Source organism: Hesperophylax consimilis, chromosome 16, assembly GCF_061612785.1.
Source record: "Hesperophylax consimilis isolate HC1 chromosome 16, BYU_Hcon_1.0, whole genome shotgun sequence".
Lineage (NCBI taxonomy): Eukaryota > Metazoa > Arthropoda > Insecta > Trichoptera > Limnephilidae > Hesperophylax > Hesperophylax consimilis.
The window spans coordinates 21,805,338-21,832,771 of NC_142851.1; the positions used below are offsets into that span (position 1 = coordinate 21,805,338).

At 35.2% G+C, this 27,434-nt stretch overlaps 1 protein-coding gene across 1 annotated transcript in view; it reads right to left on the reverse strand.

Annotated features, from left to right (window-relative positions):
* Positions 1–7,439: 7,439 nt before the first annotated feature.
* Positions 7,440–27,434, reverse strand: part of side-IV (sidestep IV transmembrane protein) — a 919,468-nt gene continuing 899,473 nt past the window's right edge. Inside the window, exons 11-18 of the mRNA XM_089641040.1 lie at positions 24,471–24,764; positions 24,165–24,301; positions 23,324–23,489; positions 18,712–18,865; positions 15,009–15,226; positions 12,726–12,877; positions 11,090–11,920; positions 7,440–10,736 (exon numbers count right to left, since the gene is read on the reverse strand). Of these exons, the coding sequence (XP_089497166.1) occupies positions 11,771–11,920; positions 12,726–12,877; positions 15,009–15,226; positions 18,712–18,865; positions 23,324–23,489; positions 24,165–24,301; positions 24,471–24,764 (1,271 nt within the window). The 3' untranslated portion in view covers positions 7,440–10,736; positions 11,090–11,770. The remainder of the gene's footprint in view (positions 10,737–11,089; positions 11,921–12,725; positions 12,878–15,008; positions 15,227–18,711; positions 18,866–23,323; positions 23,490–24,164; positions 24,302–24,470; positions 24,765–27,434) is intronic.

Consider the following 27,434-nt stretch of genomic DNA (forward strand, 5'->3'; position numbering starts at 1 on the left):
CTCCATGAGGAATATTCAACGAAACTTATTTGTATTATTTTTATTCAGTTTAACATTTTAATAATATCACGATCATTACGTTTCTGTGCGTTGCTATCTGCAAGCATAAATGAACCACTCACTAGATCAATATCTTCGGGTTTTTAGTACTGAGAATTATATTGTCTATGGTTACGCCTTTTTTATAGTTTCTATCCAAGTCGATGGTGAGTATGTGTAGTAGTGACGTATATTTTTCAGTTACAGACTTTTATCTATGGCAAACATTAGGACCCATGGGCTCAGTACTAAAAACCCGAAGATATTGATCTAGTGAGCAGTGTTGCAAATTCAGCTCCATTCAGCTCCTTTAGAGCTAGATCTGGCTCTAAATCGACGTCGTCAGCTCCAAAAAAAGTCATTTAGCTTCTTAGCTCGTTTTTCAGATTTTTCAGCTCTTATCCACGTGAAATAATATTAAAAAAAATTATATTTGCAATAATATTCCAAAATAACGAGGACTTCCCAAAAAAAGAGATTCCCCGAACTCCTACACAAGTAAACAGTTACTAAAAATAGCGCCGTTTACACGCACACTTCGGAGCGACCGAGTCCCGCGACACTTCAGGTCAAACGAGAGAGAATTCAGAAGCAGGTGCACTCAGCTCGTTGTTTCACTGATTAAGCAACTTAAACTACCGGAAAATTATGAAGTTTTACGGAAAATAGATCAGTTGTCAGTTTCGAACACTTTAAAACAGCTGGAAGAAAGCATCGCACCTCTGATGAACGGAATGGGCATTTCTGCAGACATCATTGCAAAAGCCGAAGTCCAATGGTTCAAGATCTCTCTAATACCCTGGAGAAGCACATCAAGCACAGTCAAGTTTTGGGCTGAGGTTCTAAAGTATCGTGATGCCGCTGATGAAAATCCTTTCCACGAAATCAGCTCTTTCGCAGTTTCGGTACTTGCTCTGCCGTGGTCAAACGGAGAAGTGGAACGAGTTTTTAGCCGTTAAATATAGTCAAAAATAAAACTAGAAATAGACTTGGCAATGACATGGTTAATTCGATTTTAACAATTCGATCGTGGCTCAGGCGACACAACAAATGTTGCGAGGATTATGAACTTCCCCCAGAAGTTAAAAAAAAATTGGAACAATGGCTGTATATGAAAAAAATCCTGATGAAGCCGGTCCTAGCAGTGCGATGGTACAGATGGTTAGAGGACTAGTCGCTGCCTAACAAAAAAAAAATATTAAAAAAACAATAAAAATATCCTGAAGACTTCGATATTATCAAAAATAATTGTGTTTTGAAAATTATAAAAACAAACAAGTGTATTGTTGAGTGTTTGTTAAGAGTTGTTCAAAAGCAGCCAACAAGAAGGACAAAAGGTAAGTTTTTTTTGTCAAAAATTCTGCAGTCCGCCCCCGAATTTTTCTTCTCTGAAATTCTTTAACAACCCCCCCCCCATGTTTTATGTACCTTTTCAAAAATTTTAGCTCCTTTTTGGCTCTTTTTTGGGTTTCGCCTAGCTCTACTTTAAAACTATTAAAATGACCAATTTATGTTTATCAATAACCTTGGTTCATTTATGGCCAGTATGAAGACATTGGTTTAGGACGGCAGTGGTTTAGCCCATTTTGCAAAACCACCTACCAAATGGTAGTTGGTTTTGCAAATGGTCTTTGGTCTTTGTCCAAAGATCTTTTGGCGGGAATATCAAATTCTAACTTTAAAAATGATTAAAAGTATGAAATTATGGTAATTTAGTAAGGATGGGATGTTTCAGAAAATTTGAACAATTCATAAAATTTCAAACTTCAAATTCAATTTCTGTATGTCTATTCGAGTACTGTTATCATTTCAGTTATGTGAAACAACTGACCCATGATGATATAATAACAGAACTTAAATAAAACTTTCACAGAACTTGAAAATAAACTGAAATTTGAGGAATTGTTAAAATTCTGTGAAACAATCCGTCCTTATACATTGGAGGGGACCCACCCTTTCCCGACGGCTGTGTGAGGAAACTGATTGTTTAACCTCCTTAGCCGCACACGTCAGGACTCTAATTTTTTTTTTGTAAAAAGAAGCTACATTTATTTTAAAACCTTCCGTCCTTATACAGTCAAAATTGGTAAAAAATTACTGGAATTCCTTACTAATTAAAAAATCTTCATTCAAAAGTACACATGACGTCACGCTAACTCCCGCCTCTTACCGCTCGATTTGCGATCGTTTTGGCGGGCTTAAAAATATTCAAACTTGGTGAATTAATTTAAACATGATAAACGAACTTAAAAAATATCAGTATTTGGTTGTGGATAAAAAAACTTAAAAATGGACTCAAATTCCTTATTATTTAAAAACACTGAAATTTTTTCACCTTTATAATAATTGTCGTTTAACTTATTCTTATCACTTTGTATTTTGCGTCACACTACTTAAGTTTTGGTAGGACGATTGTCACACACACACATCTTGAAATTTGTGCATAACTAAGTCTAAAATTAAGTAAAATAACTGTGAAAATAAAAAGTGTTTAAAATTGTTTAACTCTGGATGAGCAAAATAGAGTTAGTTGATGTCTGATAAAAATAAAAACAGTTTTTAGATTGCTATTTAATGACACGATTGTGTCGAAACCGGTAATAAAATAAAAAAAATTAAGTAACAAATGCACATTGAAAAATAAAACCCGATAGAAAAAAAATGTCTCCCGATAGAAATTGTTAAATAGTTAAGGGGCCGTTCAAGTATTACGAGGGCAGATTTATTACAATTATTTACCCCTTCTTCCCGCTTGTCACCAAAAGTAAGCAAAGCTCTTACCCCCCCCCCCCCTCCCATGCTTACGTAAAAATTGGTACCTATATGAATTTTTCTGTTAATGTATTCTGTTTTATAAACAATTCAACTTTGGCGAAAGAGGATCAACGGTAACACAAATATTAACTTGCTTTGATTTGCTTACAACACGACAAATCGTCAATCGTACTGAAACGAAACAATAGATTGATGGAAGAAATTTTGACAAGTGAGTAGCGCGCGGTAATTCCCCCATTCGCTTCTAAGCGAGTACCTAAACGTATTAATTATTTGTGGGAATCCCCGAATATGTATTCGGTTTTCAAACATAGACAAGGTGTGGGTTGCCAATGTGTAAAAAAAAAAATAATTACTGCTGAGCAGTGCTGACGTAATCAATATCTCGACCCCCCCACCCCCCATGTCATCAAAAATAAGCAAAGCAAAGACCCCCCTGCCCCCCTATAGTGCTTACATAATACTTGAACGGCCCCTAATGCCCAAAAAAATAAAAAAAATTGAAAAATTTATTTCTTTTTTTCTCCTTTATGCTTGTGTATATACTGAATAAAATATACAAATATATGTGTGGCGTATTGCGTGTGTCATTTATGGTACATCCTAGAACACAGAAAATTGCATCTTGTACCTATGAGAATAATAACGAAGACGCGTAGAGCTACTATAATCGTCGGGAATGTTCTCGGCTGTGCTGGATGCAGGCAACCATACATATGCATAACGGCGGAGTGCTACCAAGCACTTTATCAGTGACTCTCGTTTAACAACAATAGCCTAGGATCCCGATGCAACAAACCCTACGTCATTACACAGATGAAACTACTTTGTAGTGAGAATGGACATTTAGTATGCCTTAAAAAAGTTGGTCTATCGGTGCGCATCTTGAAGGGTTCCACGCAATCATGGAAATAGTGAACGATTTTTTTCGTAAAAATAACTTCATAAGGTACATGAACGCGAATGGTTTCTTGTGATAGGAGTCGATTAGTAGATGAGAAAAAAATAAGTCTTCCAACCCGTAGTCTAGTGCATTTGAAGGCAGCCGGATTTAAAGTTTGATAAAAGTTGGTAAATTTTACGTCATCAAGTACACAAATGAAACCAATGAATAACTGTCGTCTAGATCATCCCATTGAAGAATTTCTTGGTCTGCAGACCAGCAGCCCGGCAGTTATTTGTGCAATATAGTCATGCGACAGCGGTGAGGGGCATCATGGCTTTTTAAAAAAGTCATAGAAATGACCCACTCTCATGAGATAAATAATGTCAACCTATTGGGCCCTCGTTTGGCGTGTTTCCGGACTATGCACGAAGACTATGCCGAAGGGATAAACGACACTAGTTCCTCGGATCAACTTCCATTGAAATACGGGTAGAACAAGGACACTATTCCCACCTGACGCCTGTGCTGTAAAGTTCTCAATTTAAATCCCCTTTTTCAGAAAAGTGCCTGTATAAGCGCACCTTGACATATATTTTCTACAAACCTTGTGCCCGATGTGTCCCAATTAAACGAAAGCGACTGTATATTATTATCATTAAGTTTAATGATTCGTTTCTGCGATATAAAAAATAAAACAGTGGTTCGAATGATGTTGAATTTATTTTTTAAAATACATTTATTATTCATATTTCAAGTTATAGAAATAATATCATAACATCATCACAGTTAAAATTAAAAACTACCATGTTATAGGTATTATATACAACACAATGTCATGTCAATTATTAAATATCTCAAACTATTCAATGCTTAGCAATAAAACATCTTTAGCTAGTTATTAATAAAACATATTTTTACAAATTATTATTATTTTGCATAAAAATTTACAAATTATTACAAACTTTTTCATTTGTTACATAGTTAGCTAGGTATAGTTGCATGAAAAATCATTATTTACATTAGGCAATAAATTTTATTTTCATTTTAAAGATTTTTTTTGCGCAAAACAAGAGTAATTTTAAAAATGATTAAATTATTGTGAATGGGTTGTCAATCAAGTTCAATATTTTCGACAGCAATATTTATTATTTTACATATTCCTACCTGCTATTCAAAGTAACAAAAACTCACATTTTAGTGCAAACTTAGCACATTGGGTTATAGATTTAAAAAGTCACAACACTCAGTTAGTTTTAATAACTATGTATGTAGATCATAATCAAATATTTTATTTACAGAAATATACAAAACAGACTCATTTTAGTATTATTATTAATATGTTTTTATTTGTTATTATTTACAGTTTGGGGAGCAATTTAATGAAACGAAAATACTAGCATGTATATATAGTTTTGACTCTTTTTCTAAAAATAGAATACATAATTGAAAAATTGAATAAACAATGTGGGATTTTCTAGTTAAAAATTAAAAGAGATTTAAAAACATTAAATGTTTGCAATTCTCAAATCTGTATAATGTAGTTAACTTCCAGATTACAAAGGTGTTATATTTTTCTGTCTTTTTCTAGTCCTCATTTCATTACCAATTAATTTTGGTTTTATATGGAAATTAATTTTTCAATTAATTTTGGTTTTATATGGAAATTAATTTTGGTTTTACGTGGAAATTAATTTTGATTTTACGTGGAAATTAATTTTTCAATTAATTTTGGTTTTACGTGAAATTTTTTAAATATTTTACTGCTCGAAAGATCATATTTTAATTTGCAAATTAGGTATAATGTAATACAGGTGATTTTTTTTGTATTTTTCGATTGATGTATTTTTTATAAACATATAAAATCTATATACGTACGTTAGAGTGCTTCTTATTTGGCGATTTTTTATAAATGTTTCAATGGGGCATGTACTACATTCTACTATAGGTACCTACCTACATATGAGTTTTTTTAAAATTGTTTTAGGGGTCACCATTATGATTAAAAATTAATGTTAATTTCATGTATCTACCTAACATTTATTATTATAGAGTTTTAAAAACTTGTAATAAAAGTTTATAATGATACTGGTGAAATATGTAAATAATGGAAATTTCACTGTTTATTTTGTCACTAACATCAAATAGGTGGGTACCAATTGTATTTAGTTTTTTAAAAAGGTATTTTAGTAGCTGCAAATCGTTTCCACAATGCTGAACATCCTAAAACGCCTTGAAAATAAATATAATGGTTGATAATTGAATATAAAAAAAACCGCTCAAAATGCGAATTTCTCGAAAACTCACTCATTCTAAATATTAAAAAAAAAATCCCAAGAAATGAAAAATTTGGTTTTATTATTTAATTTTTTTTTTGATTATTGATTTGATTATTATAATTAATATGTGTAAATAATTTACATTATTATTATTATTCTTATTACACAATTTTAATTGTTGCATTATAATTAAGAAGCATCCTAACGTAAGTTCATCAGATTTAGTTTATTTTATTTTGTTGAAAGAAATTCAAAACCATTTTGAATTCTGCAATTAAATTATTTTTCAATAATAAATTATTCTAATACTCAAATAATTAGAACATAAGTTTAAAAAAAATAAATTATAGTAGATAGTTAGGTACTTCTTAGGGTAGGTATACATTTGCGAACCGAAACGCGAACCGTACCACGAATTACGGGAAAGGAACGAAGCAACTGCAAGCGGCGTTTAGCGTTTGTTTCTTTCCTATAAGTTGAGGTTCAGTTCCGCAGTTTGGTTCTCGGATGTATCCGTAGCATTAGAAAGACAGTTTCACAGTTGAAAATACAATTGCTTGATAATAATAATATTGGCAGAACCTAGACGCTTTATAAAATATAATTTCGACATATTTATTACAACAAATTATTTAAAATAAACTAGTGAAAGTAATATTTAAAAAGAAGTAAAAGTCATAAATATTTTACTGTAGGGAAACAAAATATTTTTATGATATTAATTCTTTGGGTATAAAACATAAAATAATTTGTACACACGGACATGCTCAAACACGTTAACTTAAATTGAAATATTTAAGAAATACATTTTTATTTCCCATTTATAATAAATTATAATGATTAGATAAATTTTCTTCTAATAATAAAAATTGTTGAAATCAGATGATTTACAAAAATGAAAACACAAAAATAACATACTACAGAACTTTGGGTGCATAACAATTTAGTGCAAAACTATTTCTATCCTTAGGACGGATTAATACTGGGTAATGATTGTATAAGGATCGCTATGCAAATACATATCCAGTCAACATACCACAGAAAACAACAATGACACAGGATTACTCAATTTATATATTTTGAAATGTTGATACATAGTTGACCGGGTGGCGCTCATTGTTTCGGTGGGTTAGGAATACTGAACAGAAAGTCCCTAGAAGTACCGATATGATAGCAAATTGATGTAGCTAATTTACATAAATCTTTCGATCCCTAGGACACAGATGAAATTTATTATCCATTCAAAACGATTTGATATAGAAAATATTTTATCGGTCAAATTGAGTAAAGATAAAATAGATTTACGGGCACACATACACTTGCAAAACACTTCTATTAGTATATCTCTTCAGTGGATAGTGATCATTTAAGTCGTTTTCACCAATCTAAGTGAGCAGAAGATAAGTTTAATTTTGATTCAAATGCTGTCAAGGCAGCTGCGCGTACTCTTGTATGTGATATTGTATTTCGTCACTGAGCGAATGCAAAGACAAATAAAGATTGATAAAATGTTATTGGCTAATCCTTTAATAAGTCTTTCAGCAAGGGGAATTCGCTCAGTCATGATTGGTGAATACCGACCTAACTGTCTAAGGCGAAAGCACACCCCTATAAAGATCATTCCAAAAAGATAAAAGGGTGATACATAAACATGAATCTATTATAATATATATGTTGTTTTTAATGCAAAAATAATTTTGGTTACAACAATGTACAGTCTGACATTTAGATCACATACGAGCAACACGACGCTACGGAGAATTTTTTTGATTTTGTACTACTTTCAGAATAGTTTCCAACTGACGCTGCGACTAAAGTCTTTTGTCTGCTGGTGCCCTTAATAGTACATGACACAAATTAATGGGGCTGCGAAAGGTTTATGGGAACACCAAGATGACTCCAGGGAAAGATGAAAGTAATTTTTCATAACTTTAACCAAACGGTTTTCAGAAATTAGTTCTACTTTCCGAAAGGAAATGATTCTACATTATATTCTAAGATCATTTTATGTTTAAAATTTTTATTAGAAAAAAAAAACAAATATAATTCACAAACCAAAATTATAAATGCAGAAATCGTAAAAAAAATTGTTAAATTCTCTCGTTTATTTAAAATGAACTGTCAAACTGGAAAGTGAAGAAATTTGAAAATGAAGAATAAGGCCCATCATTCACAGACAAACTTCCAACCACAAGTCGCCTACTCTTAAAATCTGTTTTCCGTACACAGTGGTTCTCCTTAGTGATAAGTATAAAAAACGATTTAAAAGAAGATTTTGGAATCACCAATACATCAAAAGAAATATTAACTACATACATACTGTGAGCATTCATCGCCACTAAGGAACTACATGAGAATGATGTAAAATTTAATTTTTTCACACCTCAATCCACGCCTTCTCTGCTAAATTCCTATTTGACGTATTCTGGAAAATTATAGTTATGTAATCATGAATATTTTCCCACTTCCAGAACAAATTTGCCATTCTAATCATGTTTAGATGCTATTTCTGTCAAACGAGTACATATTAGATGCATATGCAACTCGCTTAGCGTGCTACCAGCACTGTCGGAAGTGTGCGACTGACATCAAACTCGTAGTCGACATGTCAAAATAGTATGTCAGATACTAATAAGATACTACATGCCATGCATATAAAACTCGAGTCGCTTATAAGTATCTCCATGTACGATAGGCCTTAATTTCAAAGACTAAGTGAGTAGCTTGGTGTTGCCATAATAATGAAAAGCTTTAGTACCAGTAGAATAAATTATGCCAAGCTGTACATTTTAGTGAAGCTTTTGGTGAACAAAAACATATTCTTTCTTAGCATTAAAAAAACAGCAAACGTACAAGTACCCATTTCTCTTATTCTCAGAAAATAAAAACTTAAAACATGCATGAAATATATTCGACTACACGTTACAAAAAATAATAATCATGTAATTTGTAAGGAATAAAATTATAAAAAAACAAAAAAAAACTATAGATAGTCTTGTGAACACACTCTTGATTTTAAATTTAAGCCAACTGGTTTTAGACACACCCTTGCTTTCTTTTGGGGAGATATAGATAAATTAATGAAGTATAAATATTACCATATCATTATGAATTTATTTAAGTCTCTATTGAATAAGATTTGAAAGTTAGGTAGTATAACACATAAAACATTGTATGTATTTCTGGCTAGAATAATTAACTTTAAGTACATCTGCCCTGAAAAAGACAGGGTTGTAGTTGAAACCAGTTGGCTTAAAAAAATGAATTAGGCGGTGCATGAAAGGTTATAAAATAATACTCTTCACCTGCTTTTACTAAATAATTCACACATTATTTCACTTTAATTCATAATCCTATATTATTTGCCAAAATAACAATTTGTTAATATTTTACAGTAGGTATAAATAACAATATCACTGGCCACATGTATTACGTATCTAAAATGTTTTCTTTGAAAATCTATCCAAAATTAGCAAAAACAGAGGGAGAACCAAGCGATAATTTCACAAAAACCTGCAATTCCTCTTGTTTATGGATAGAAATTGTGAAAATTAACTGAGAAATTCTATGATTGGAGGAACTCGTTAAGTTCCTTAACATTGCCTATTACTTCACTAATCCCATTCTTGTAAGTTCCATTAAATTTAAAACTTAACACCAAAACACTCAACCCTGGCAAATGGAAATCGTTGATGATTATGAGTATTTGTGGTATGCAGGAACCAAAACTGTCACATTACTTATGTGTCTTAGAGTCACGTAGATGTCAAATACGCAGTTATTACGCTACGAAGGTTATGACATATAAATTTAAAGCTAGTCACACTTAACCTTTCTGGGAGTAAGTTACATAATGCTGGCCGTGCTCTGGGGAGTGAATTTTTTTTACATAAATAAAAAAAAATATTTTTGATTAAATGTATTCTTTATGATAGTATGGAAAATAAATAACAGCCGATATCTCTGTCCATAATGATATAAAATGTTTAAAATTGGTGTAAAGTTACAGGAATATGCCCATAGATGGCAATACGATGCATATTTACAAAATCGAGGTGCGAAATTTAACTATGCGACGCCTGTCGACCATAGCCGTCCATACTCCTTTGGCGAAAGTGTGTACCATCGTTCATTAGCGTCCATACTCCCGGAAAGGTTAACAGATATAACATAAGTCGGGGTGGCTATACAATTCCATACAACCATCACAGATATATTATATTACCCGTCTGTGATGACTGTATGGGATTGTATGGCGAGCTATACCGTGATATTGGCAACACCCATGTATATTGTGAGGTTATATTATTAACTCTCGCGCGTGACTAGCTTAAGTTAAAAATAAATCTTTTACTGAAAACCACAAAAATGACAAGTATGTTGGTAAATACCTAATTATGTATATATCTATATACGTATTAATGAAAGTTGGTCTCATAACATGATTTTTCATTTTTGTGAAGATGAAGTAAGTAGGTGCATCTTATGAACACATCACATTATAAGTTAGAATGAAAGACACATTAAATTCAAACCTTGCAATAATTTTTTTTACTTTTACTTTAAGTCCTCCAATCATAGAATTTTTATTAACTGCCCTCCACACCAGTGACAAAGTTTTTGTAAATGTATAACAAAATCTAAGAGCCAATCGAAAATCTATATTTCTCACTTTGAATCTTAATCGATTTCCACGTTTTAATGTCTAATTTATAGTCAGTGAATTCCTGATACTCTATAATGAACATTTCTTAGCTACCCTTAGAGCATAAATGAACCACTCAGTAGATCAATATCTTCGGGTTTTTAGTACTGAGCCCATGGGTCCTAATGTTTGCCATAGATAAAAGTCTGTAACTGAAAAATATACGTCACTACTACACATACTCACCATCGACTAGGATAGAAACTATAAAAAAGGCGTAACCATAGACCATATAATTCTCATTCGGAGCCAACCCATTGGCTAGCCTAAAATCGGCCAATGACAGCGGCCTATAAACATGCATGAAGTTTGTATTGGAATGTGGAAAATATACGTCACAAGTCACCCATAGAGATTACCGTGTCTTTTTTTCTGACCCACCTTTTTCTCGGAGTTATACCCCCCTGCCTTAGAGTCAACTGAAGTAAGATGATATAAGTTAACACATTCATAGACACAAGCGATGTTAGAGATGTTGTATTTCGAAATGTACATAATACACACAATAAAACACAACGGACTGGGAAGTCTTGTATTGCAGCAGTAATAGCCTGTCTATTTTGGTAGAACACAAACACTTCTATACTTGATAGTGTCACACCCAAAGATGATAACTGACTTTCATTGACGTGTCCTACGACAAAAGACATATGATAGCATGTGTCGTTTCACAAACCTCTGTTTTCCGACAAGTGTCCGTCACTGTGTTAAAACACGGAATTTGTTAGAAAAATGTATTTATATTAGGGTACTACAGCTGAAACTTCCATTATATACTCCTACAGATTATTACATAATTTAGGTCTTCGATTGAATATCAGATTTCATAATACTTTGAGTAGAATTTGTTCACTAGTGTGGTTGATGTTTTAACTATCACTGTTTTTAATCTATCAATAAATGGATTCACCTATTATTCTATAAACTTAATTTTCAAGCGTCATAGAGACTTTCCACTTATTTTTATTTAATTTTTTGTCTCCTGTGATCACCGTCTCAATGTCTTCACTTTGGATAATAATTGTATAAAAGTCTTTATCTATAATTGAACAACGAAGTATTATTTAGTTAATTATCCGTATAGTCTGTTTAAATACAGCTCTCCTGTATCCTGTTAGAGGTAGTGACGATCTCAGGCCGCAGTCTGTGCATTGTGAGGGTGGAAGTAACATTCACTCCTCCGCTGAGCGGACTGCATGCATTCACACCTTTGTGGGCCCGCCCCAAACTGTGGTAAGACTGAAATCAAAGATTATTTTAGATTAGAGACAACCTAAGATATTAATCATTATATAAGAAAAGAAAATTGCATTGAACTAAAGATGGGTGCTGCATAGTGGCTGCGGGCTCTTTGGAAAAGCATTTAGCATGTGCCTAAATCAAATAAGTTTGTGGCTTCAAGCAAAAAAATCTTCTACTACTCAGTTTAGGGGAAGAAGGTTGGTGGAGGTTATAACGGGATGCTCAGGTTATTTGTTGATGGCATCCTCTCGGGAAGCCGATGGAGAAGACACTCTTCTATAATGTGTTCAGTTATATGAATTTATCCATATTCACGGTGTAGTGAGGCTCTCATCTTTCTGTGTAAAGGATTGGGACGAGTAGTAAAGGTGTAAAGCGAAAAACAAATAAACAACTAGACATTCTATTCATAGTCTCAGTGGTAATATCATAAAATAGTTGGATATTAATTTTGAAAAAGTAGGAAAAAATCTAATTTTATATGCCATGTTGTTAGTGGGGCAAAAGACAGGGAAGGAATTGGAGTGAAAAGCCAAGATGCTAACTCTTGGTGCTGTAACATCTGTTTCTTGCAGCTCTCTTGTTGGCCAGGATTGTGGCTGTTGTCTAGTCAGGATTGTCTTGTTGTCCGAGTGATGGTTAAGAGAGTGGCCCTTCGTAAGTTTACTCAGGTAAGCCCTGGTTATACATGATATAAATAGGTGATGTGATCCCTGGAGTGGCCCGCCACAAACTCATGTCATTATGCACAATGTCTCTAATGGTTGAAAATAAATTCATAATGTTTTATTGTATGACTCACGTTGGCGGGTGTGATTTTCAGATCCTTGGGCTTAAACTGGTAGACCCCTCCGTCAGGGTCTGAACGCTCTTCCTCTCCGCATACTTTGGTGATGAGGCGCTGCGATGGGGTCCGCTGGAGGCTCATGTAGCCCTTGGACACGGGCCTTCGCTCTAGAATGACAAAATAAACCATCTTGATTAGAGTCATTACTTCATTGCCGAGGATTTCGCCCCCACTTCAATTGCCTTGGTGAACCAGACTCCTCACGGTTCTGCACAGCCACGGACACTGATATTCCGGATGCCTGGGATACTGTCGGTTTAACGCATTAGTGATCTTACCCTGTTTCTTTTACTTTTCACTTTGACTATGAGTTTCTGCAGGTTCGAGTTCTCCTTTTAGCGAGTAAAGCACCTTACATTACTTTGGAGGCATACACACGTATGAGACGATACCCAATAAAAGTGCCTTGCATAAAGATTTGAATTTGAATAAATGCCAATATTTCCAATTGACATAATGCCCGTTAACAAATAAATAAAGAGAGCCAATCAAATTTCACTGTAAGCGCACGAAGAGACTCTTTTTACTACCATATACTGTCATTCCATTAACTAATCTCTAAATAGTATAAAATAAAGTCACTATCTGCGTCTGTCTGTTTGTGCGTTTAGTTCTTCTAAGCAACAATAAAATGAAAAATAATATTTACAATAATTGTGATAACCCACTACATTTCGTTTTCGTTGGCAGCTAATTTTCAAAAAAAGTCTATTTATTTTTAAAGCCTGAACCAAAGAAAAAATCCGAAAATGACTAGATAATACAAAATGATTGCTAATTTCAATAGAATTTTGTTTCATTTTGGAGGTAAAGGAACTTGTGGGGGTTTGTAGGGAATTTAAAAATCTCTTCATCTCTTGTGGGTATTTTAGAACATATACATTGGCAACTCTGGTCCAAGTTCACATTATTTGAACCAATGAAAAAGTTTTAATGCAGGTTTTTATATACCGGTAAATTTTTTATCATGTGCATGCATTCTTGCACTTTGATTCAATATGATAAGATAAGTGATAAGATGTTAACATTTAGCACCTAGTGCTCTTCGATCTTAAAAGCGGGTAATCCTTAGAATACAAATGTCTCAACTCCCTTACAAAATACAGTGCTGGTGGAAAAAAGTAGGCTTTTTGAGACTGGTCATCGGTGACGTCACGGATGGCGTCTACAAATTCAATGCAGTTGTTGGGAATGAAAAACACAAATAGATGTAGGAAATGTGAAGAGTGTGAACAGACTCCAATTCATCTATGGTGCCAATGTCCCGCTCTGTTGGGAACAAGGCTCAGATACCTGGGAAGACACATTGTAGAACCAGAAGACACATATCCAATGGCAATCCTGGTGAACTTTATCATAGGTACCGGGTTACTGTTAAAGGAATGAGGTAGAATGGGAGATAGTGATCACGGGAATTATACGTAAGCCGTATCTGCTCTATTAACCCCTTCAGATTGAAGATTGATTTAAAAATTAAAAATTTAAAAAAAAACATCTTTTTCTTATCAATGAATTTTATTTACTCAAAATATATATCCTCATATAAAAGCCATTTCGGGCCCAAAATGGGACTGAATATTGATGTTGTGGTGCATAATGTGAAAATTTTTTCTTTAGTATGAATTCTGAATTCTGGCACATAATAGCCGCCCGAGTATACTCGGGTATGGTCCTTAAGAGGTTAATAAAATAAAGAAACATTGATATTGACGGCCTCCATGGTCGAGCGGTAAGGTTCTCGCAGGTTGGAGGTTTAAATCCCGGCGTGCGCAAGTAAATTTTATTTGATTGATTTGTTTTATTTGGAAGAGTGGAGATACTCTCAGTATCGTCCTGGTGTAATAGCACGATTCAGAATTGAAACGTTGCTTGAAATGGCTTTAGCTTTGTTTGGTAAACAGATTTGAATAGCCAGTTACTGCCTCACCTTCTTCCCCCTATCTCCTTTCTCTCGACACTACTTTCAGCCCCACAACGATACCACGATTGAAGGTGCCATAGTCTCACTGGCTCCAGATGGTTGGGAGCAGTTGAGACTCTTAGCGGCATTCATATTTAAAAAAAAACGCAGTGCATAAGGTCGGACAGTTAAAAACTTGACTTATTACCATGGCATTTGTACAGTTAAAACGGCCTTAAGGCCGGCTTTATCATACCAACGTTAATGTTTTTCTTACTGGAATTTCTCACTGTGAAGGTACATTTTTATTAAAAAAGTATTATGTTAATCGTCCTCACCATATTGATTGGGTATAATGTCAGGGTCCGTGTCTTCGTTGTTGTCCGTGACTGTGTTAGAGGGGTGCAGCAGAGGCAAGGCTCCCGCGGCCACGCAGGAGGGGTAGTCCAGCGGTGAGGGGGGCCGAGGGGAGGGGTGCATAGGACCCCCCATGCCTGGGGCGCCAAGGCTCTCGGTACAGAGGGACTCGCCGGAGCGGTGGAGGCCATCCAGTGACCTGGATGATAAACAAGAATGCATTTGATCAATTTTCAGATGCTGTGGTCCTGCCGTTTAGAGCTCCATGGAACTGATAATTTTTGTTTTTTTAAATAAATTTGTGGAGAATGTTGTATTTTCTATATATGTGGTTGTACATATATGTGGATTTATACGAAAGTAGTTACTTCTTTATATATTAACGTGAAGAAGAATGTCTGTAGCGGGCGGCCATATGGTGGACACCGGATGGCGTGGATTTGATTTTTATACAAATCAACAGTTTTATTCTGTGGATGACGAAATTTCCCACACTTGACCTTCAAAACAAGAGGAAGGTCACTGTCTACATTAGATTTCTAAAAACTCTCTGTAAAGCCCATACAACGCCGGGGACTTCAGCTAGTAACAAACAGAATTGCACTTGCATCTTACGCTTTTTCTAATATAGTTTTCATTTTCTTTCTATTTCACAACTGTCAGTAGTGAAAAGTTGGAAGAGTTCTTTGGAAGGGTGAGCTCTGGCATCATGAAATTTTCACAACGTTTTCTATCTGGTTTTTAACTTTTTCTACAGTATGAGCAATGCGTTGAAATCATAAAATATAAAATTACACAGCAAATGCCATGTGGACATTTCAAGATACAAAAAAATGATCATACTTTGATTAAATTTTATATTTGTGTTTCACCATCATCATGAAATTCAAATGGGATGACGGTATCAATGTCAGGCAATTGTACGAGGGACAGAGAGGGTGCTAAATGGGCTAGAACGAAAAGGTACTAAGTAAATAAATTGGTTTCCATTCAAATCTATGTGAAAGACATTTCTAGTGTTCTTCTCGATTCTATGAGAAGAGCTGAAATATTCGTTTTCTGACAAAAAAGAAGACATGGCACTATATATTTACCTTCATGTTGGCAAAATATTGTGGACATAAATTTAAGGGCATCGCGATCTTTTAAAAGGTATCAAATGGTAATAGCAAGATGGCTCATAGGAAAAAAATGTACGTTTAAGAAAGCACAGTGGTCTAAGTACGTATTTTTTTCTGTAACCATACGGTGTTAGGACGATTAAGACGCAAACAATTGTGAAAAGCACTGGAATTGGTAAAAGATGCATTAAAGTTCCATTTTTCTCAATCAAAGTTTGGTTTGAAGGTTGGAAAATACGCATAAATATTAAAATAACCCAAACTAGCGACCTAAAAACCTTTGTTTTTAAATTTTTTTAAAATTTTTTTAAATAAATTTAAAATAAATCAAATTTAATAATGTTATAATAATTATTAAGTTCTGCAAGTATTTCTGTTATTTTTACAGTTTTTAATGTGACAGCTGTTTCGGCTTTTGAGGCCATTATCAAACCTAAAAACCTATTTTGTGCATGTTTACTCGACTTAAATAGTTGTCTCCATTAGATATTTGAGTTTAAAATCAAGTGATGTTTTTTTTTACAGAGCCTTCGCACGAAGCGGAATTAGACAAAACTTTACCGAATTTTAAATGGCACAGTTTTCTTTTTTTCTTAGAATCTCTACCCACCCTAACCCAACGGTTTTTTTTGAGTAACCGGTTCCACATTGGTCTCCGATAACCGGACCTCAGTAACCCATAATATGTACTAGCGGCGATTGAAATAATGTGAAACAGTTTCGAGGATTACGGAATACCGTTTAAAAAAAACGCGTAACTCCGTCCGCAACAAACCCCCATGAAATGATACCAATAGAGCACAAATCGTTTGAGAATTTTGCGCAACATGTTTAAAACAACTCCCGCAACACAAAACTGGTAAATAAATCACTCACAATAGACTTAACTATGTTCGTGTACCCGTCGTAAGCCGTTACTAAAAAAAACACTTTTGTGCGAATTTCTTTCTCGTGAAACTCCGTCGTTACTACACACTTCGCCGCTACCTTCTAAAAATTATTGAACGTTATTTTTAGACAGTTTCGAGTAACAGTTTACTTTGAAAAACCGAAACGGTTCCGGTTATTTGAAAAATAAGCTGAAACGCCCACCTCTACTGTGTACAACAAACGTCAAAGACCATGGTGTTGCCATAGTAATAAAAAATTTTAGGTTGATTAAATTTCTAGAAAGAATAATTTTTTCACACATTACTTTTAAAAATAAATATACGTGATGACAGCAGACAGTAAAGCTAATATTAGGTAGGCACCTATCTACCACTAAGATTTTGTGTTGTTCTGTTTTCAAATAAAAAAATGTGAGAACGTGAAAACTGTCATATAGATTTAATTATATTACTGTGTAAATGATTTATTTTACCTCGTCTCAAGTTTGATCATAAAATGATAGTTTTCATAAAACACAGAGATAATACAACACCCGATGAAGACGAAGACATGAGTGACTTGTTACCTGAAGAAATTGAAGACATTAAACAAATCCGAGACGAAAAAAGGAATAAAATTCTCATCGTCAATCCGAATTGCAACATAGGACAGTTTTCTGAGTACATCAGGCAAAAATGTAATATTGCAGATGACGTGGACTTCCATCTTTGTGAAGACGATACTGGGGAGATGAAGGAAATGACGGAGCTGCCTTTATGGACTCTGGCTACTGAAATATTGGATCCGAGACAATCATACACTCTTGTTACAACAAATAAAACGTAGATTTTGAAATAAAATTAAGTGCTAGAACTATTTTTTCTGGTCGTGTATTTAGAAAGCTCTTGTGAAAGACAAACACATATTTAGACATATGCAAATAATGAAGTGTCTTTCGTTGAGGCCTTACTGAATTTTTTTCGATGTCTGGCTAAAGATGCAGCCAATCCTCTAAATTATTTCAAATTTTTAGAAATATTTTGAAATAAATATTTTATCATACTACTGACTATTATTATAGACACCCCATACTTCGACTATTGACAGGTCTTATACAAACCTAGTATAAAGCAGTTCAACTATTGTTACACTGGTTTACATTTATTTTGAATTATGCATTGTCTTACAGCACTTATATTACTAACTGCATCATTTGCAATAGTGTTTTTGTTTACACAATAATTGTTCTTTAATTTGTTGCTATTATTATCCTGTTTACCATTGTACGCCTGTAATTTGATTATCACTGTATTGTAAAAACCATTATATGGCGTTTTAAAAAATAAGATATCTTCTGTGAATAGGCTAAAACAAGAAATAACTGACCTAAAACAATGTGATTGACGAAAAATAAAAGTGGGCCTACGATTGATCTCTGAAGGACACCAGAAAAATAATATTCCGAGTGTATTATAAAAAGCGATTGTTTATTGATTCTTCACGTGGTATTATTATATATTATTATATATATATTATTATTATTATTATATTCCTATTATTGCTTACATTTCAATTTTCACCTCACTATGTCTAGCCTGTGATAGCCTGTCTAGGATTAGTATTCCAAAATTCACTCGCAGGACCGTAAGGGGATCTCTGCACTGAGATGTGACACAAGGATGAGGTGACTTACCTGAGGGGAGCATGTTTGGCCGGTAGCGGGGCAGCGGCGGAGCCGTGTCTTCTGTACAGGGCAGCCAACACCACGCACACCACGGCGGCCAGGAGGGCGGCTGTCACCATCAGACCGGCTAGCACGGGGCTCAGGGGGATGCTTCCTCCGTTACCTGGATCGGAAAAACAAACTTGAAAGACTTTAGACATCGAACACACTTAGAAGGTTTTGGTCTTAATTGTATCAAAGGATATCAGATGTTGACTGCTAAGGCTGAGGCAAGACGAGTGTAATTCTGTGTGTAGTGAGTGAGTCGCGTTATTTACCCTGCATTCGGTTTCATATAGTTTCATACTTTTACTGTGTAAACTATTTTTTCTTCTGATGTTAACACAGTACAAACAATTTTTTTTTACATTTCCATGAATGTAATAAGTAAAATTCTTCTTTATATTCTGATTAAGTAAGACAAATCGTTAAGGGTGAACCGGCAGACAAGTAGCTGTGTGGGCTTTGCTGGACTACCTCTATTTTTAACCTAAATTGTATTAATATTAAATATATTTTTTTAAATCCCATATCCTATTACATAATTTCGCCTAATATGTCACTTATAAATTTTCTGTATCAAATGTAAAATAATAAATAAATATAAAAGTCCGGTTTGTACCACACGGCGTCGCAAAATGAGTTTACTGCCAACACACTAGTGTAATTTACTCGACTCAAAGAACGCAACTCACAACTCGCAAAGTTACGCTAGTCTGGGGAATTTTGAATATTGCTATAGTATACTTTTCGAAATACGTAGAAAACTACCTACTCAAACATGAATAAATTCGAGATCTACAACGAACTTACCATGTAGTCAGGGCATCGCTACTGTAGATAGGTAACACAGGTATAAGATTTGTGATACAAAACAAGATTAAAAAATATATAGATCTTGTTCGTTCATTAGTTTCCAATTTGGTCATCTGGGTATCGATTCTCCAATCCAGGCCGCTCGCAATCGCCGTCGAAAGTGCATACATTGGTCGAAATTCTTATTCTTGAGTCTTGTCGAAGTCACCTACATAATTACATACGTCAAACGTCAAAAGTCATTAGAACCGAACAACGAGTGGGACGAACCACTCTTTTATTTTCTCCCATAGTGCCGGATTTGTGTAAACCGTTATGTATGAATAATATTATGTTCTCGCATTTCATTAAACTTGTGGAGTTGATAATAATAATAATAATAATAATAATATTTTTTATTCCAGGATGTGGGGAGGTTTGTGCAATCCCACACGTCCCATATAGATATACATTTTTTTTTTTGTACAATAGATATAATAAATTATCAAATAAGGAAAACTATGCAGGGTGTGGTCTTGAGTGCGCTTGGGCCCAGCGCTCACTCAGGAGTGGCGCTTGGTGCTGGTAGGCTGCGGTCACCAACGTGTTGGTGGAGGCCATTAGCCGCATCCTGGCTCCAGTGACCCGGTGTCTCATCAGGCCGGCAAATCCATTCAGTCCTAGTTCCGTGAACATTGTCGATGCGCTGCTGTATCTTCGGTATCCAAATATTATTCTACAGGCGTCATTATATTGAATTCGGAGTCGTTCCATCGAGCAAGTTCGGTAGTGACACCATGTCTCACAAGTATACAGGCCAGTACAGAATGCGTTGAACAGTATTTTTTTAACGGTATTGCTGCATTTGCAAAATCTACGGGCAATCATGTTAGAAACTATGCTAAGGCTTCTCCTTTGTCGTTCGATATCGCCATCGTCCGATAGGTTTTCATTAATAATGTGCCCCAAGTATTTCACGTTCGAACATTTATTTATTTTTGCCTCGTTAAGGTATACGGGGAGCATATTACTTGTATCTTGACTTTTTCCGTGGTGGAACGCAATCAATTCCGTCTTCTTCGGGTTGTATATCATATTATGCTGTTTTCCATATTCTTCACAAATGTTTAGGAGTAATCTTAATCCCTTGATCGACGGAGCTAGGAGGATCATGTCGTCCGCGTAGCTTATATGATTCATACATATACTGTTAACACGACAGCCCGTTCTGATGTCCAGGCGACTTGACAACTCGTCCATGTATACATTAAATAGAATGGGGGACATACACCCTCCTTGCCTTACTCCTGACCGCAAATATATCGGCTGGGAGTATGTACTTGCCCACCGTACAACATTTTCTTGCTGGGAGTGCCATCGGGATAGTATGTTTATAAATGAGGTAGGTATATTCCTAGCTTTCAATTTATCCCATAATGTTTTATGACAGACCCTGTCGAAGGCTTTACTTAGATCTAAGAAGCACCCGTATACGGTAGTTTTTCGTTTCTTGTAGAATTCTATTATTTGCTTTGCAGTATATATTGCCATATTAGTGGATAGTCTACATTTAAATCCCATCTGGTTATCTTTAGACATTAGTTTATCATTTATCTCATTTAATATTACCCTTTCAAATAATCTTGCAGTTATAGTTGCTAAAGATATTGGCCGGTAATTGCTGGAGTTAGTCATGTCAGGCTGTCCCGATTTCAGGATTGGAGTTATAATCGTTTTCGTCATTGCACCCGGTATATGGTTGTGTTTAAGTATTGCGTTGAACAGTATGTGTAGTAGTTTGGGTATGTATCTACCTCCGTATTTTATGTGTTCAATACTTAAGTTATCATGTCCCGGAGACTTACCAGCCTTAGTGCCTGTTATGGCCTTCATTATACTGCTTTCAGAGAGGTAAACGTTTTGTCCATCAAATTCCATAATATCAGGGACAGACGGTATTTCATTTCCAGAAATATCTGCAAAGGTTCTTCTAAAAGTATTAGCAATTTCCTCCGTGTTTGTAGATCCATCAATTTGGCTGGCGATTCGATTTTTTGGTTTGATCAGGTTATTGCTTTTCTTCCAGAACTGGGCAAACTGCTTCGTGTCAAGTGATTTTACGATATCATCCATTTTTGTTTGTTCAGAGGAGCTTTGGCAGTGTTTAAGAGCTATTTTGAACTCCTTCCTTTTTCGTTTTCTTTCATCCGCAATGGGACCATGTAATGGTCTCCCATTTTTAATCCACTCCATCAACGCCGATCTGGAATTTTTGTAGTGTTCCTTAACTTGTTGATTCCACCCAGCAATGTCACGATGTGTTTTTGGTTTGTTTTGATCGTTCTCCCGATGAAATACGGTATTGGCAGCCTTACTTAGAGCTTCAACGATGTCTGTGTATATATTTTCCATGCTTTTTATATGGTCACATCTGTCACATATAGAATCCGAATTACAAATGGATTTGGAGTGTCTTTGATAGATTACACTAAGTAATGCTTCTGCTACAGACGTATATTCACTGATTTTCTTATTATTATTCCTTCTCCATATTATGTTATTAGGCTGTTGTGGAATATTAAAAATAGTTGCAGGTAATTTTTCAGCGGCGATTACGCAAGATGTCGGCCTGTGATCGGACCAGTCGGTATCATAATGTATTTTTAGACTATCTATTTTGTTCTTAAGATTATTGGTGCATATACAGTGATCGAGCCAGGAAGTGGTATTGTGTGCATCGCTTATATATGTATATGTGTCATTCGGTAGTCTTTCAATATCGATACAATTGTAGTTATTTTCGGTGTAGAAATGAGAGAGTTCTTTCCCGAATATGGAGGATGGGTGAGCGTTGAAATCTCCCTTAACAATGGTTTCAGAGTGTTCGTTGTCTTGAATGATCGTATGTATTTTGGAAAGGTAGTTGGTGAAGTCGGTAAGGTTGTCCGCGTGACATACCGGCATGTAGACAGTCAGTATGCTTATCGTCCCCCCGTTGGTGGTTATCTGAATACCAGCGATGCGGTCATCTCCACACGGTATTATTGAAGCTTGCAGCTCGTTCCTCCAAAGTACTGCGACTCCTCCGTAGGGTCGGCCTCGTAGCGGTCCGTTTGATAAATCTACAGCAGAGGTACCCCATCCCTGGAAGTTCGGATGAATTTTGGATAGATTCGATGTTTCGTTTTGTAATAACCACGTTTCTTGCAAAAGTATTACATCGTAGATATCGCACATATCTATAACGAAGTTGACGTTTCGTTTAAAACTTTTGCAGTTTATTGAGATTATCTTAATTTTGTTCTTTTCCATTGTATTTTTTTTCAATAAATTTTCGGAAAACAGTACCAGTCGGCCAAAATTCTTTGTTCATGTAGGTTTTGAAATCCGTATTCGGTATAGTCAACTTGAAAGATCCAAACTGCGTGGGATTTCGTTGTATTATTTTTTCTATTTGGATATTACTTCCTTTTATTTTACAATTGATAAAGTTTCGAATATTGTCTTCAGTTACACTATTGTCGAACCTCGACACATAGAGCGTTGTTTTTAACTCGGCTATTTTTAGGGAGTTCTCCATCGCTATTCCAGTTGCAATAATATGAATTGCAATATATTGCAATATAATGAAATGAGTGCCGTGGCATGCAGTTTTGTCGCACACAGAAATACGAATAAAACGAAGCAAACTTGCAAGTACCCCGCAAATGAAGCCCGCAGACAAATCTGCGAAACGCCAAAGCTTTGCGCACAATTCGAATAAAGCAATAACAGCCAGTGTACTCACCGACGAATTTGGCCTGTCCTTTGAACACAACGGTCTCAATGGCGGCAGGGTCGCTCCTGCCTTTACCGTTGACGGCGTACATGTTCAGGCGGTAGCTCGCCCCGGGCTCCAAACCCTCGATCTCAAAGGACGGGGGCGCGCGTTGGCTGCTCACGTTGTAGCGCAGCTGGAACATGGAAAACGAATTTAACTTGGTAAAAGTGAAAATTATTACAAATAAAGAGAGGGAAATTTGTAACCTTTTCAATAAACGGTAGGCAGCAATGGCAACATATAGTTAAAATATTAAAATGCGTGTATTGTGATGAACCCAATATTATTTCGCCGCATTTTCTGCATAAGAATAATTTACAATGTACATTGCACATTAAATAAATTCCAGGGCTGTGCAGTGTGCAGTGAGAGGCTGGAAGCTTGCGCATGCTCTAAGAAAGTGAAGTGAACTGAAGAAGATAGTTGGCATGCTTTTCCAAAAAGCTAGAATTTAAGTCGTAATGATTTTAACGTTTTTTTTATTGGAACCAATGTACTGCACCTCACTCCTACTGTTAAATCGATTTTCGAAAATGCTCTACGTTATGTATTCTTTAACCCACAACTTTTTTTACTGAAATTCGGGTAAGTGTTTTTATTACGAGACACAATTTTTATAACACATATTTGAATGGGCGATAGTACATATAAATTAATCGATGTAAATAGAATAATAGTCGACATAATAAATTCAACATTCTTAGAGTACAAAAATTTCCGATAAATAGGGGCTTAGTAACCACCACAAAAGTCAAATAACATATTTCAAGAATGTTAACAATTATCGGTGGTATTTAAGTTTGTTTACCTTGAGCCCAGGCAGTTCAAGGAGTTCCATCAGGAAGGACTGGGGAAGGCCTCCATCAAATCCCTCCAGACATTCTACACGCAGGCCATCGGCACTCTGGTTGGCCACTGTGCAGTTGGAAAGGGGAAATGGACGTCCTGGAAAAATTAATAGAGTTAATTAGCATGGGATTCCATGATGGTTGAGAGGAAAACTACAAATCAGTTACGGTAATTGAGAAAATACGAAAAACATTATAAATGGAAAATAAAATAGTCCAAAAAATTGTTAATCCAGAGGAATGTTTGTAAAAACGAAATAACGAACCTGCAGCAACGAGTTGATAAAGACACGGCGATCTCTGATGTCCAACTGCATTGACCCCCCAGCACGCCAGGGTTCCGTAATCCATATCTCCGGCCGGCGTATAGTTCAGCCTGGAGACGAGGTTCTCTCCACTGTACAGCCGCGGTGCCACCTCGGTCTGCTCGCCGGAGTTGTTGAAGGTCCAGTGGAAGCTGACCAGGGGCGGATTTGCGTCCACCTCGCAGCGCAAGGCCACTGTCTCGTGCTTGAGAGCGCCGAACAACTGCTCGGTAGAGTCCCTGCACACTGGCACGTCTGGAAAATGGGAAAAATGTTATTTTGGTAAAAAATACGATTAAAGGTACATATATTATTTATAAGGAACGAGTATTGCAAGAGTGCCCCAAGGAAGTGTGCTTGGTCCAGTCTTATTTCTTAAATACCTCGTCAACGATCTTCGAGTAGACGGGGGAATGAAAAGTTTCACCAATGACACAGTGTTGATCTTTAAAGTAGTGGACTAGAACGTATTATTTGTAAGAATGTTTCACATTGCCTTAAAATATAGTATAATAATATCTCGGGAATTCTAGGTATTTGCTATTATTTCTCCAAGGGACATCGCACTACAGCTTACGGAGTTTACACTTTTGAACAGTGGTTGAAATCTTGAATGAGATTTAATTCTATTTCAAGCGAGGCCGCCAACAAAGGCTTAGATACTTTCTTGGTGCAGAATAAACTTACCAGTTGTACCTTGTTTAATTGCGAACTCTTTAATACTTCGGATGCATACAAAGTTTTTGCCGTTTTTGGTTTGAATAATAAACGATATAATAATATACAACTATTAAAGCGGGATATTTATGTGGTGAAGCAGCAAAAGCTCTCAATTACTGAGGCACCGGTATCGTGAAATTTACTTGGCTCATAGTAAGTGTTCATTTAGTGCTGAAATTATAATATTTATGAACCTAAAAATATGTATGAACCCTACAATCTGAATTTTTACCGATTTTAATTTTAAAATTTAGGTACAGTAATAAATATCAAAACGGAGCGATTTTCGATTGGAATTTTTCAACATGACATCAATAAATTTGCCACCTGACATGCGAATAAAAACTGTGACATCAGCGCATTAGTTATTCTTGCTTTTCCAAAAATACCTACAACACGCTGCAAGTAATGCGGAATGACCATATATTTTTTTAAATATTTGTTTTTATACGATTATATTTTGTTCTAATATTTCCGCTTAGATTTTGGTTATAATCTTTCCTTCTGATAGGGAAATTTATCGCTTATGAGAAAACGGGAGAGGTTACAACGGAGTTATCAGCGGTATGCCTTAAATCATTTGATGTTTTATTGAGAGTTTTTTTTATAACCCCATACATTTTTTGAGATACACGTAGACTGATAAGTTCTAAACGAATAAATTTGGAATAATCAATATATAATTTCCTATGCAACGAATCAGTTTCGTGACAAACAAGCATTTGGATAGTGTGGTAAATGTGGGTGTTGTATGACGAAATCTATACAGGTGCGGATTTAGGTACCAGCACTGATTTTGTTCAATGGTTAGACCTCTCGTTGACAGAGAGGGGCCCTAACAATAACTAATAAAAATAATCAAATAAAGTTTTTCTCCATATCGATACAAAAAGTTTGAATAATACTTCTTATCAAGGATACAGCTCATGTCGTTGAGACCTCTATACAGCCAACATGTTTATCAACGGATATAATAATTCTTATCAAGGATACAGCTCATGTCGTTGAGACCTCTATACAGCCAACATGTTCATCAACGGATATAATAATTCTTATCAAGGATACAGCTCATGTCGTTGAGACCTCTATATAGCCAATATGTTCATCAACGGATATACCTAATACTTCTTATCAAGGATACAGCTCATGTCGTTGAGACCTCTATATAGCCGAAATGTTTATCAACGGATATAATACTTCTTATCAAGGATACAGCTCATGTCATTGAGACCTCTATATAGCCAATATGTTCATCAACGGATACAATACTTCTTATCAAGGATACAGCTCATGTCGTTGAGACCTCTATATAGCCAACATGTTTATCAACGGATATAATACTTCTTATCAAAGATACAGCTCATGTCGTTGAGACCTCTATACAGCCAACATGTTCATCAACGGATATAATAATTCTTATCAAGGATACAGCTCATGTCGTTGAGACCTCTATATAGCCAATATGTTCATCAACGGATATAATACTTCTTATCAAGGATACAGCTCATGTCGTTGAGACCTCTATATAACCAACATGTTTATCAACGGATATGATAATATTTGTGAAAGTTCAATATCGAAAGAATATACCAACTGTCCATTACTTAGTTATACTATATAAACGCAAAAATACACGAAAAATATCAATAAGCAATACATGTATCAATCCAAAAACAATACATGAAATACGAGCAAATATTAAAATAATATTTAATACGTATTTACCAATTTATTTAAATATTAATCAAATCAAAGTAACATTACACATAATTAAAACAAAATAATTATAAAAACTCCACCTTGTAAGAAATAATTTATTCATTTCTTACAATCTTGGTAATAATTAGAATATTGTAGGTACCGAAAGGCACAATCGGGAATTACGAATTAGTGTTAGAATTAGTACCTACGTGATGAAACTAATTACAATTCGTCACTTTTAAGTAGTAATTGTTAATGTAAGTATGTATTTTTTGTATGGTGCGCACTTGGTGCTAATCCGCCTCTGACTATATAGTATGAACGGGGAACTCGATTATTTGTTAAACCTTCACGTTTCGGTACATCATCACAAATGGCGTCATTCTATCAGAAATAAATATCTGTTATTTTATGACAGCAATTCCGTTTTGATTGCCATTTTTATGATGTATTTTACGGATTGATCCGGGATTTGAAGGAAATGCGAGTTGTAATCCGTGTAAA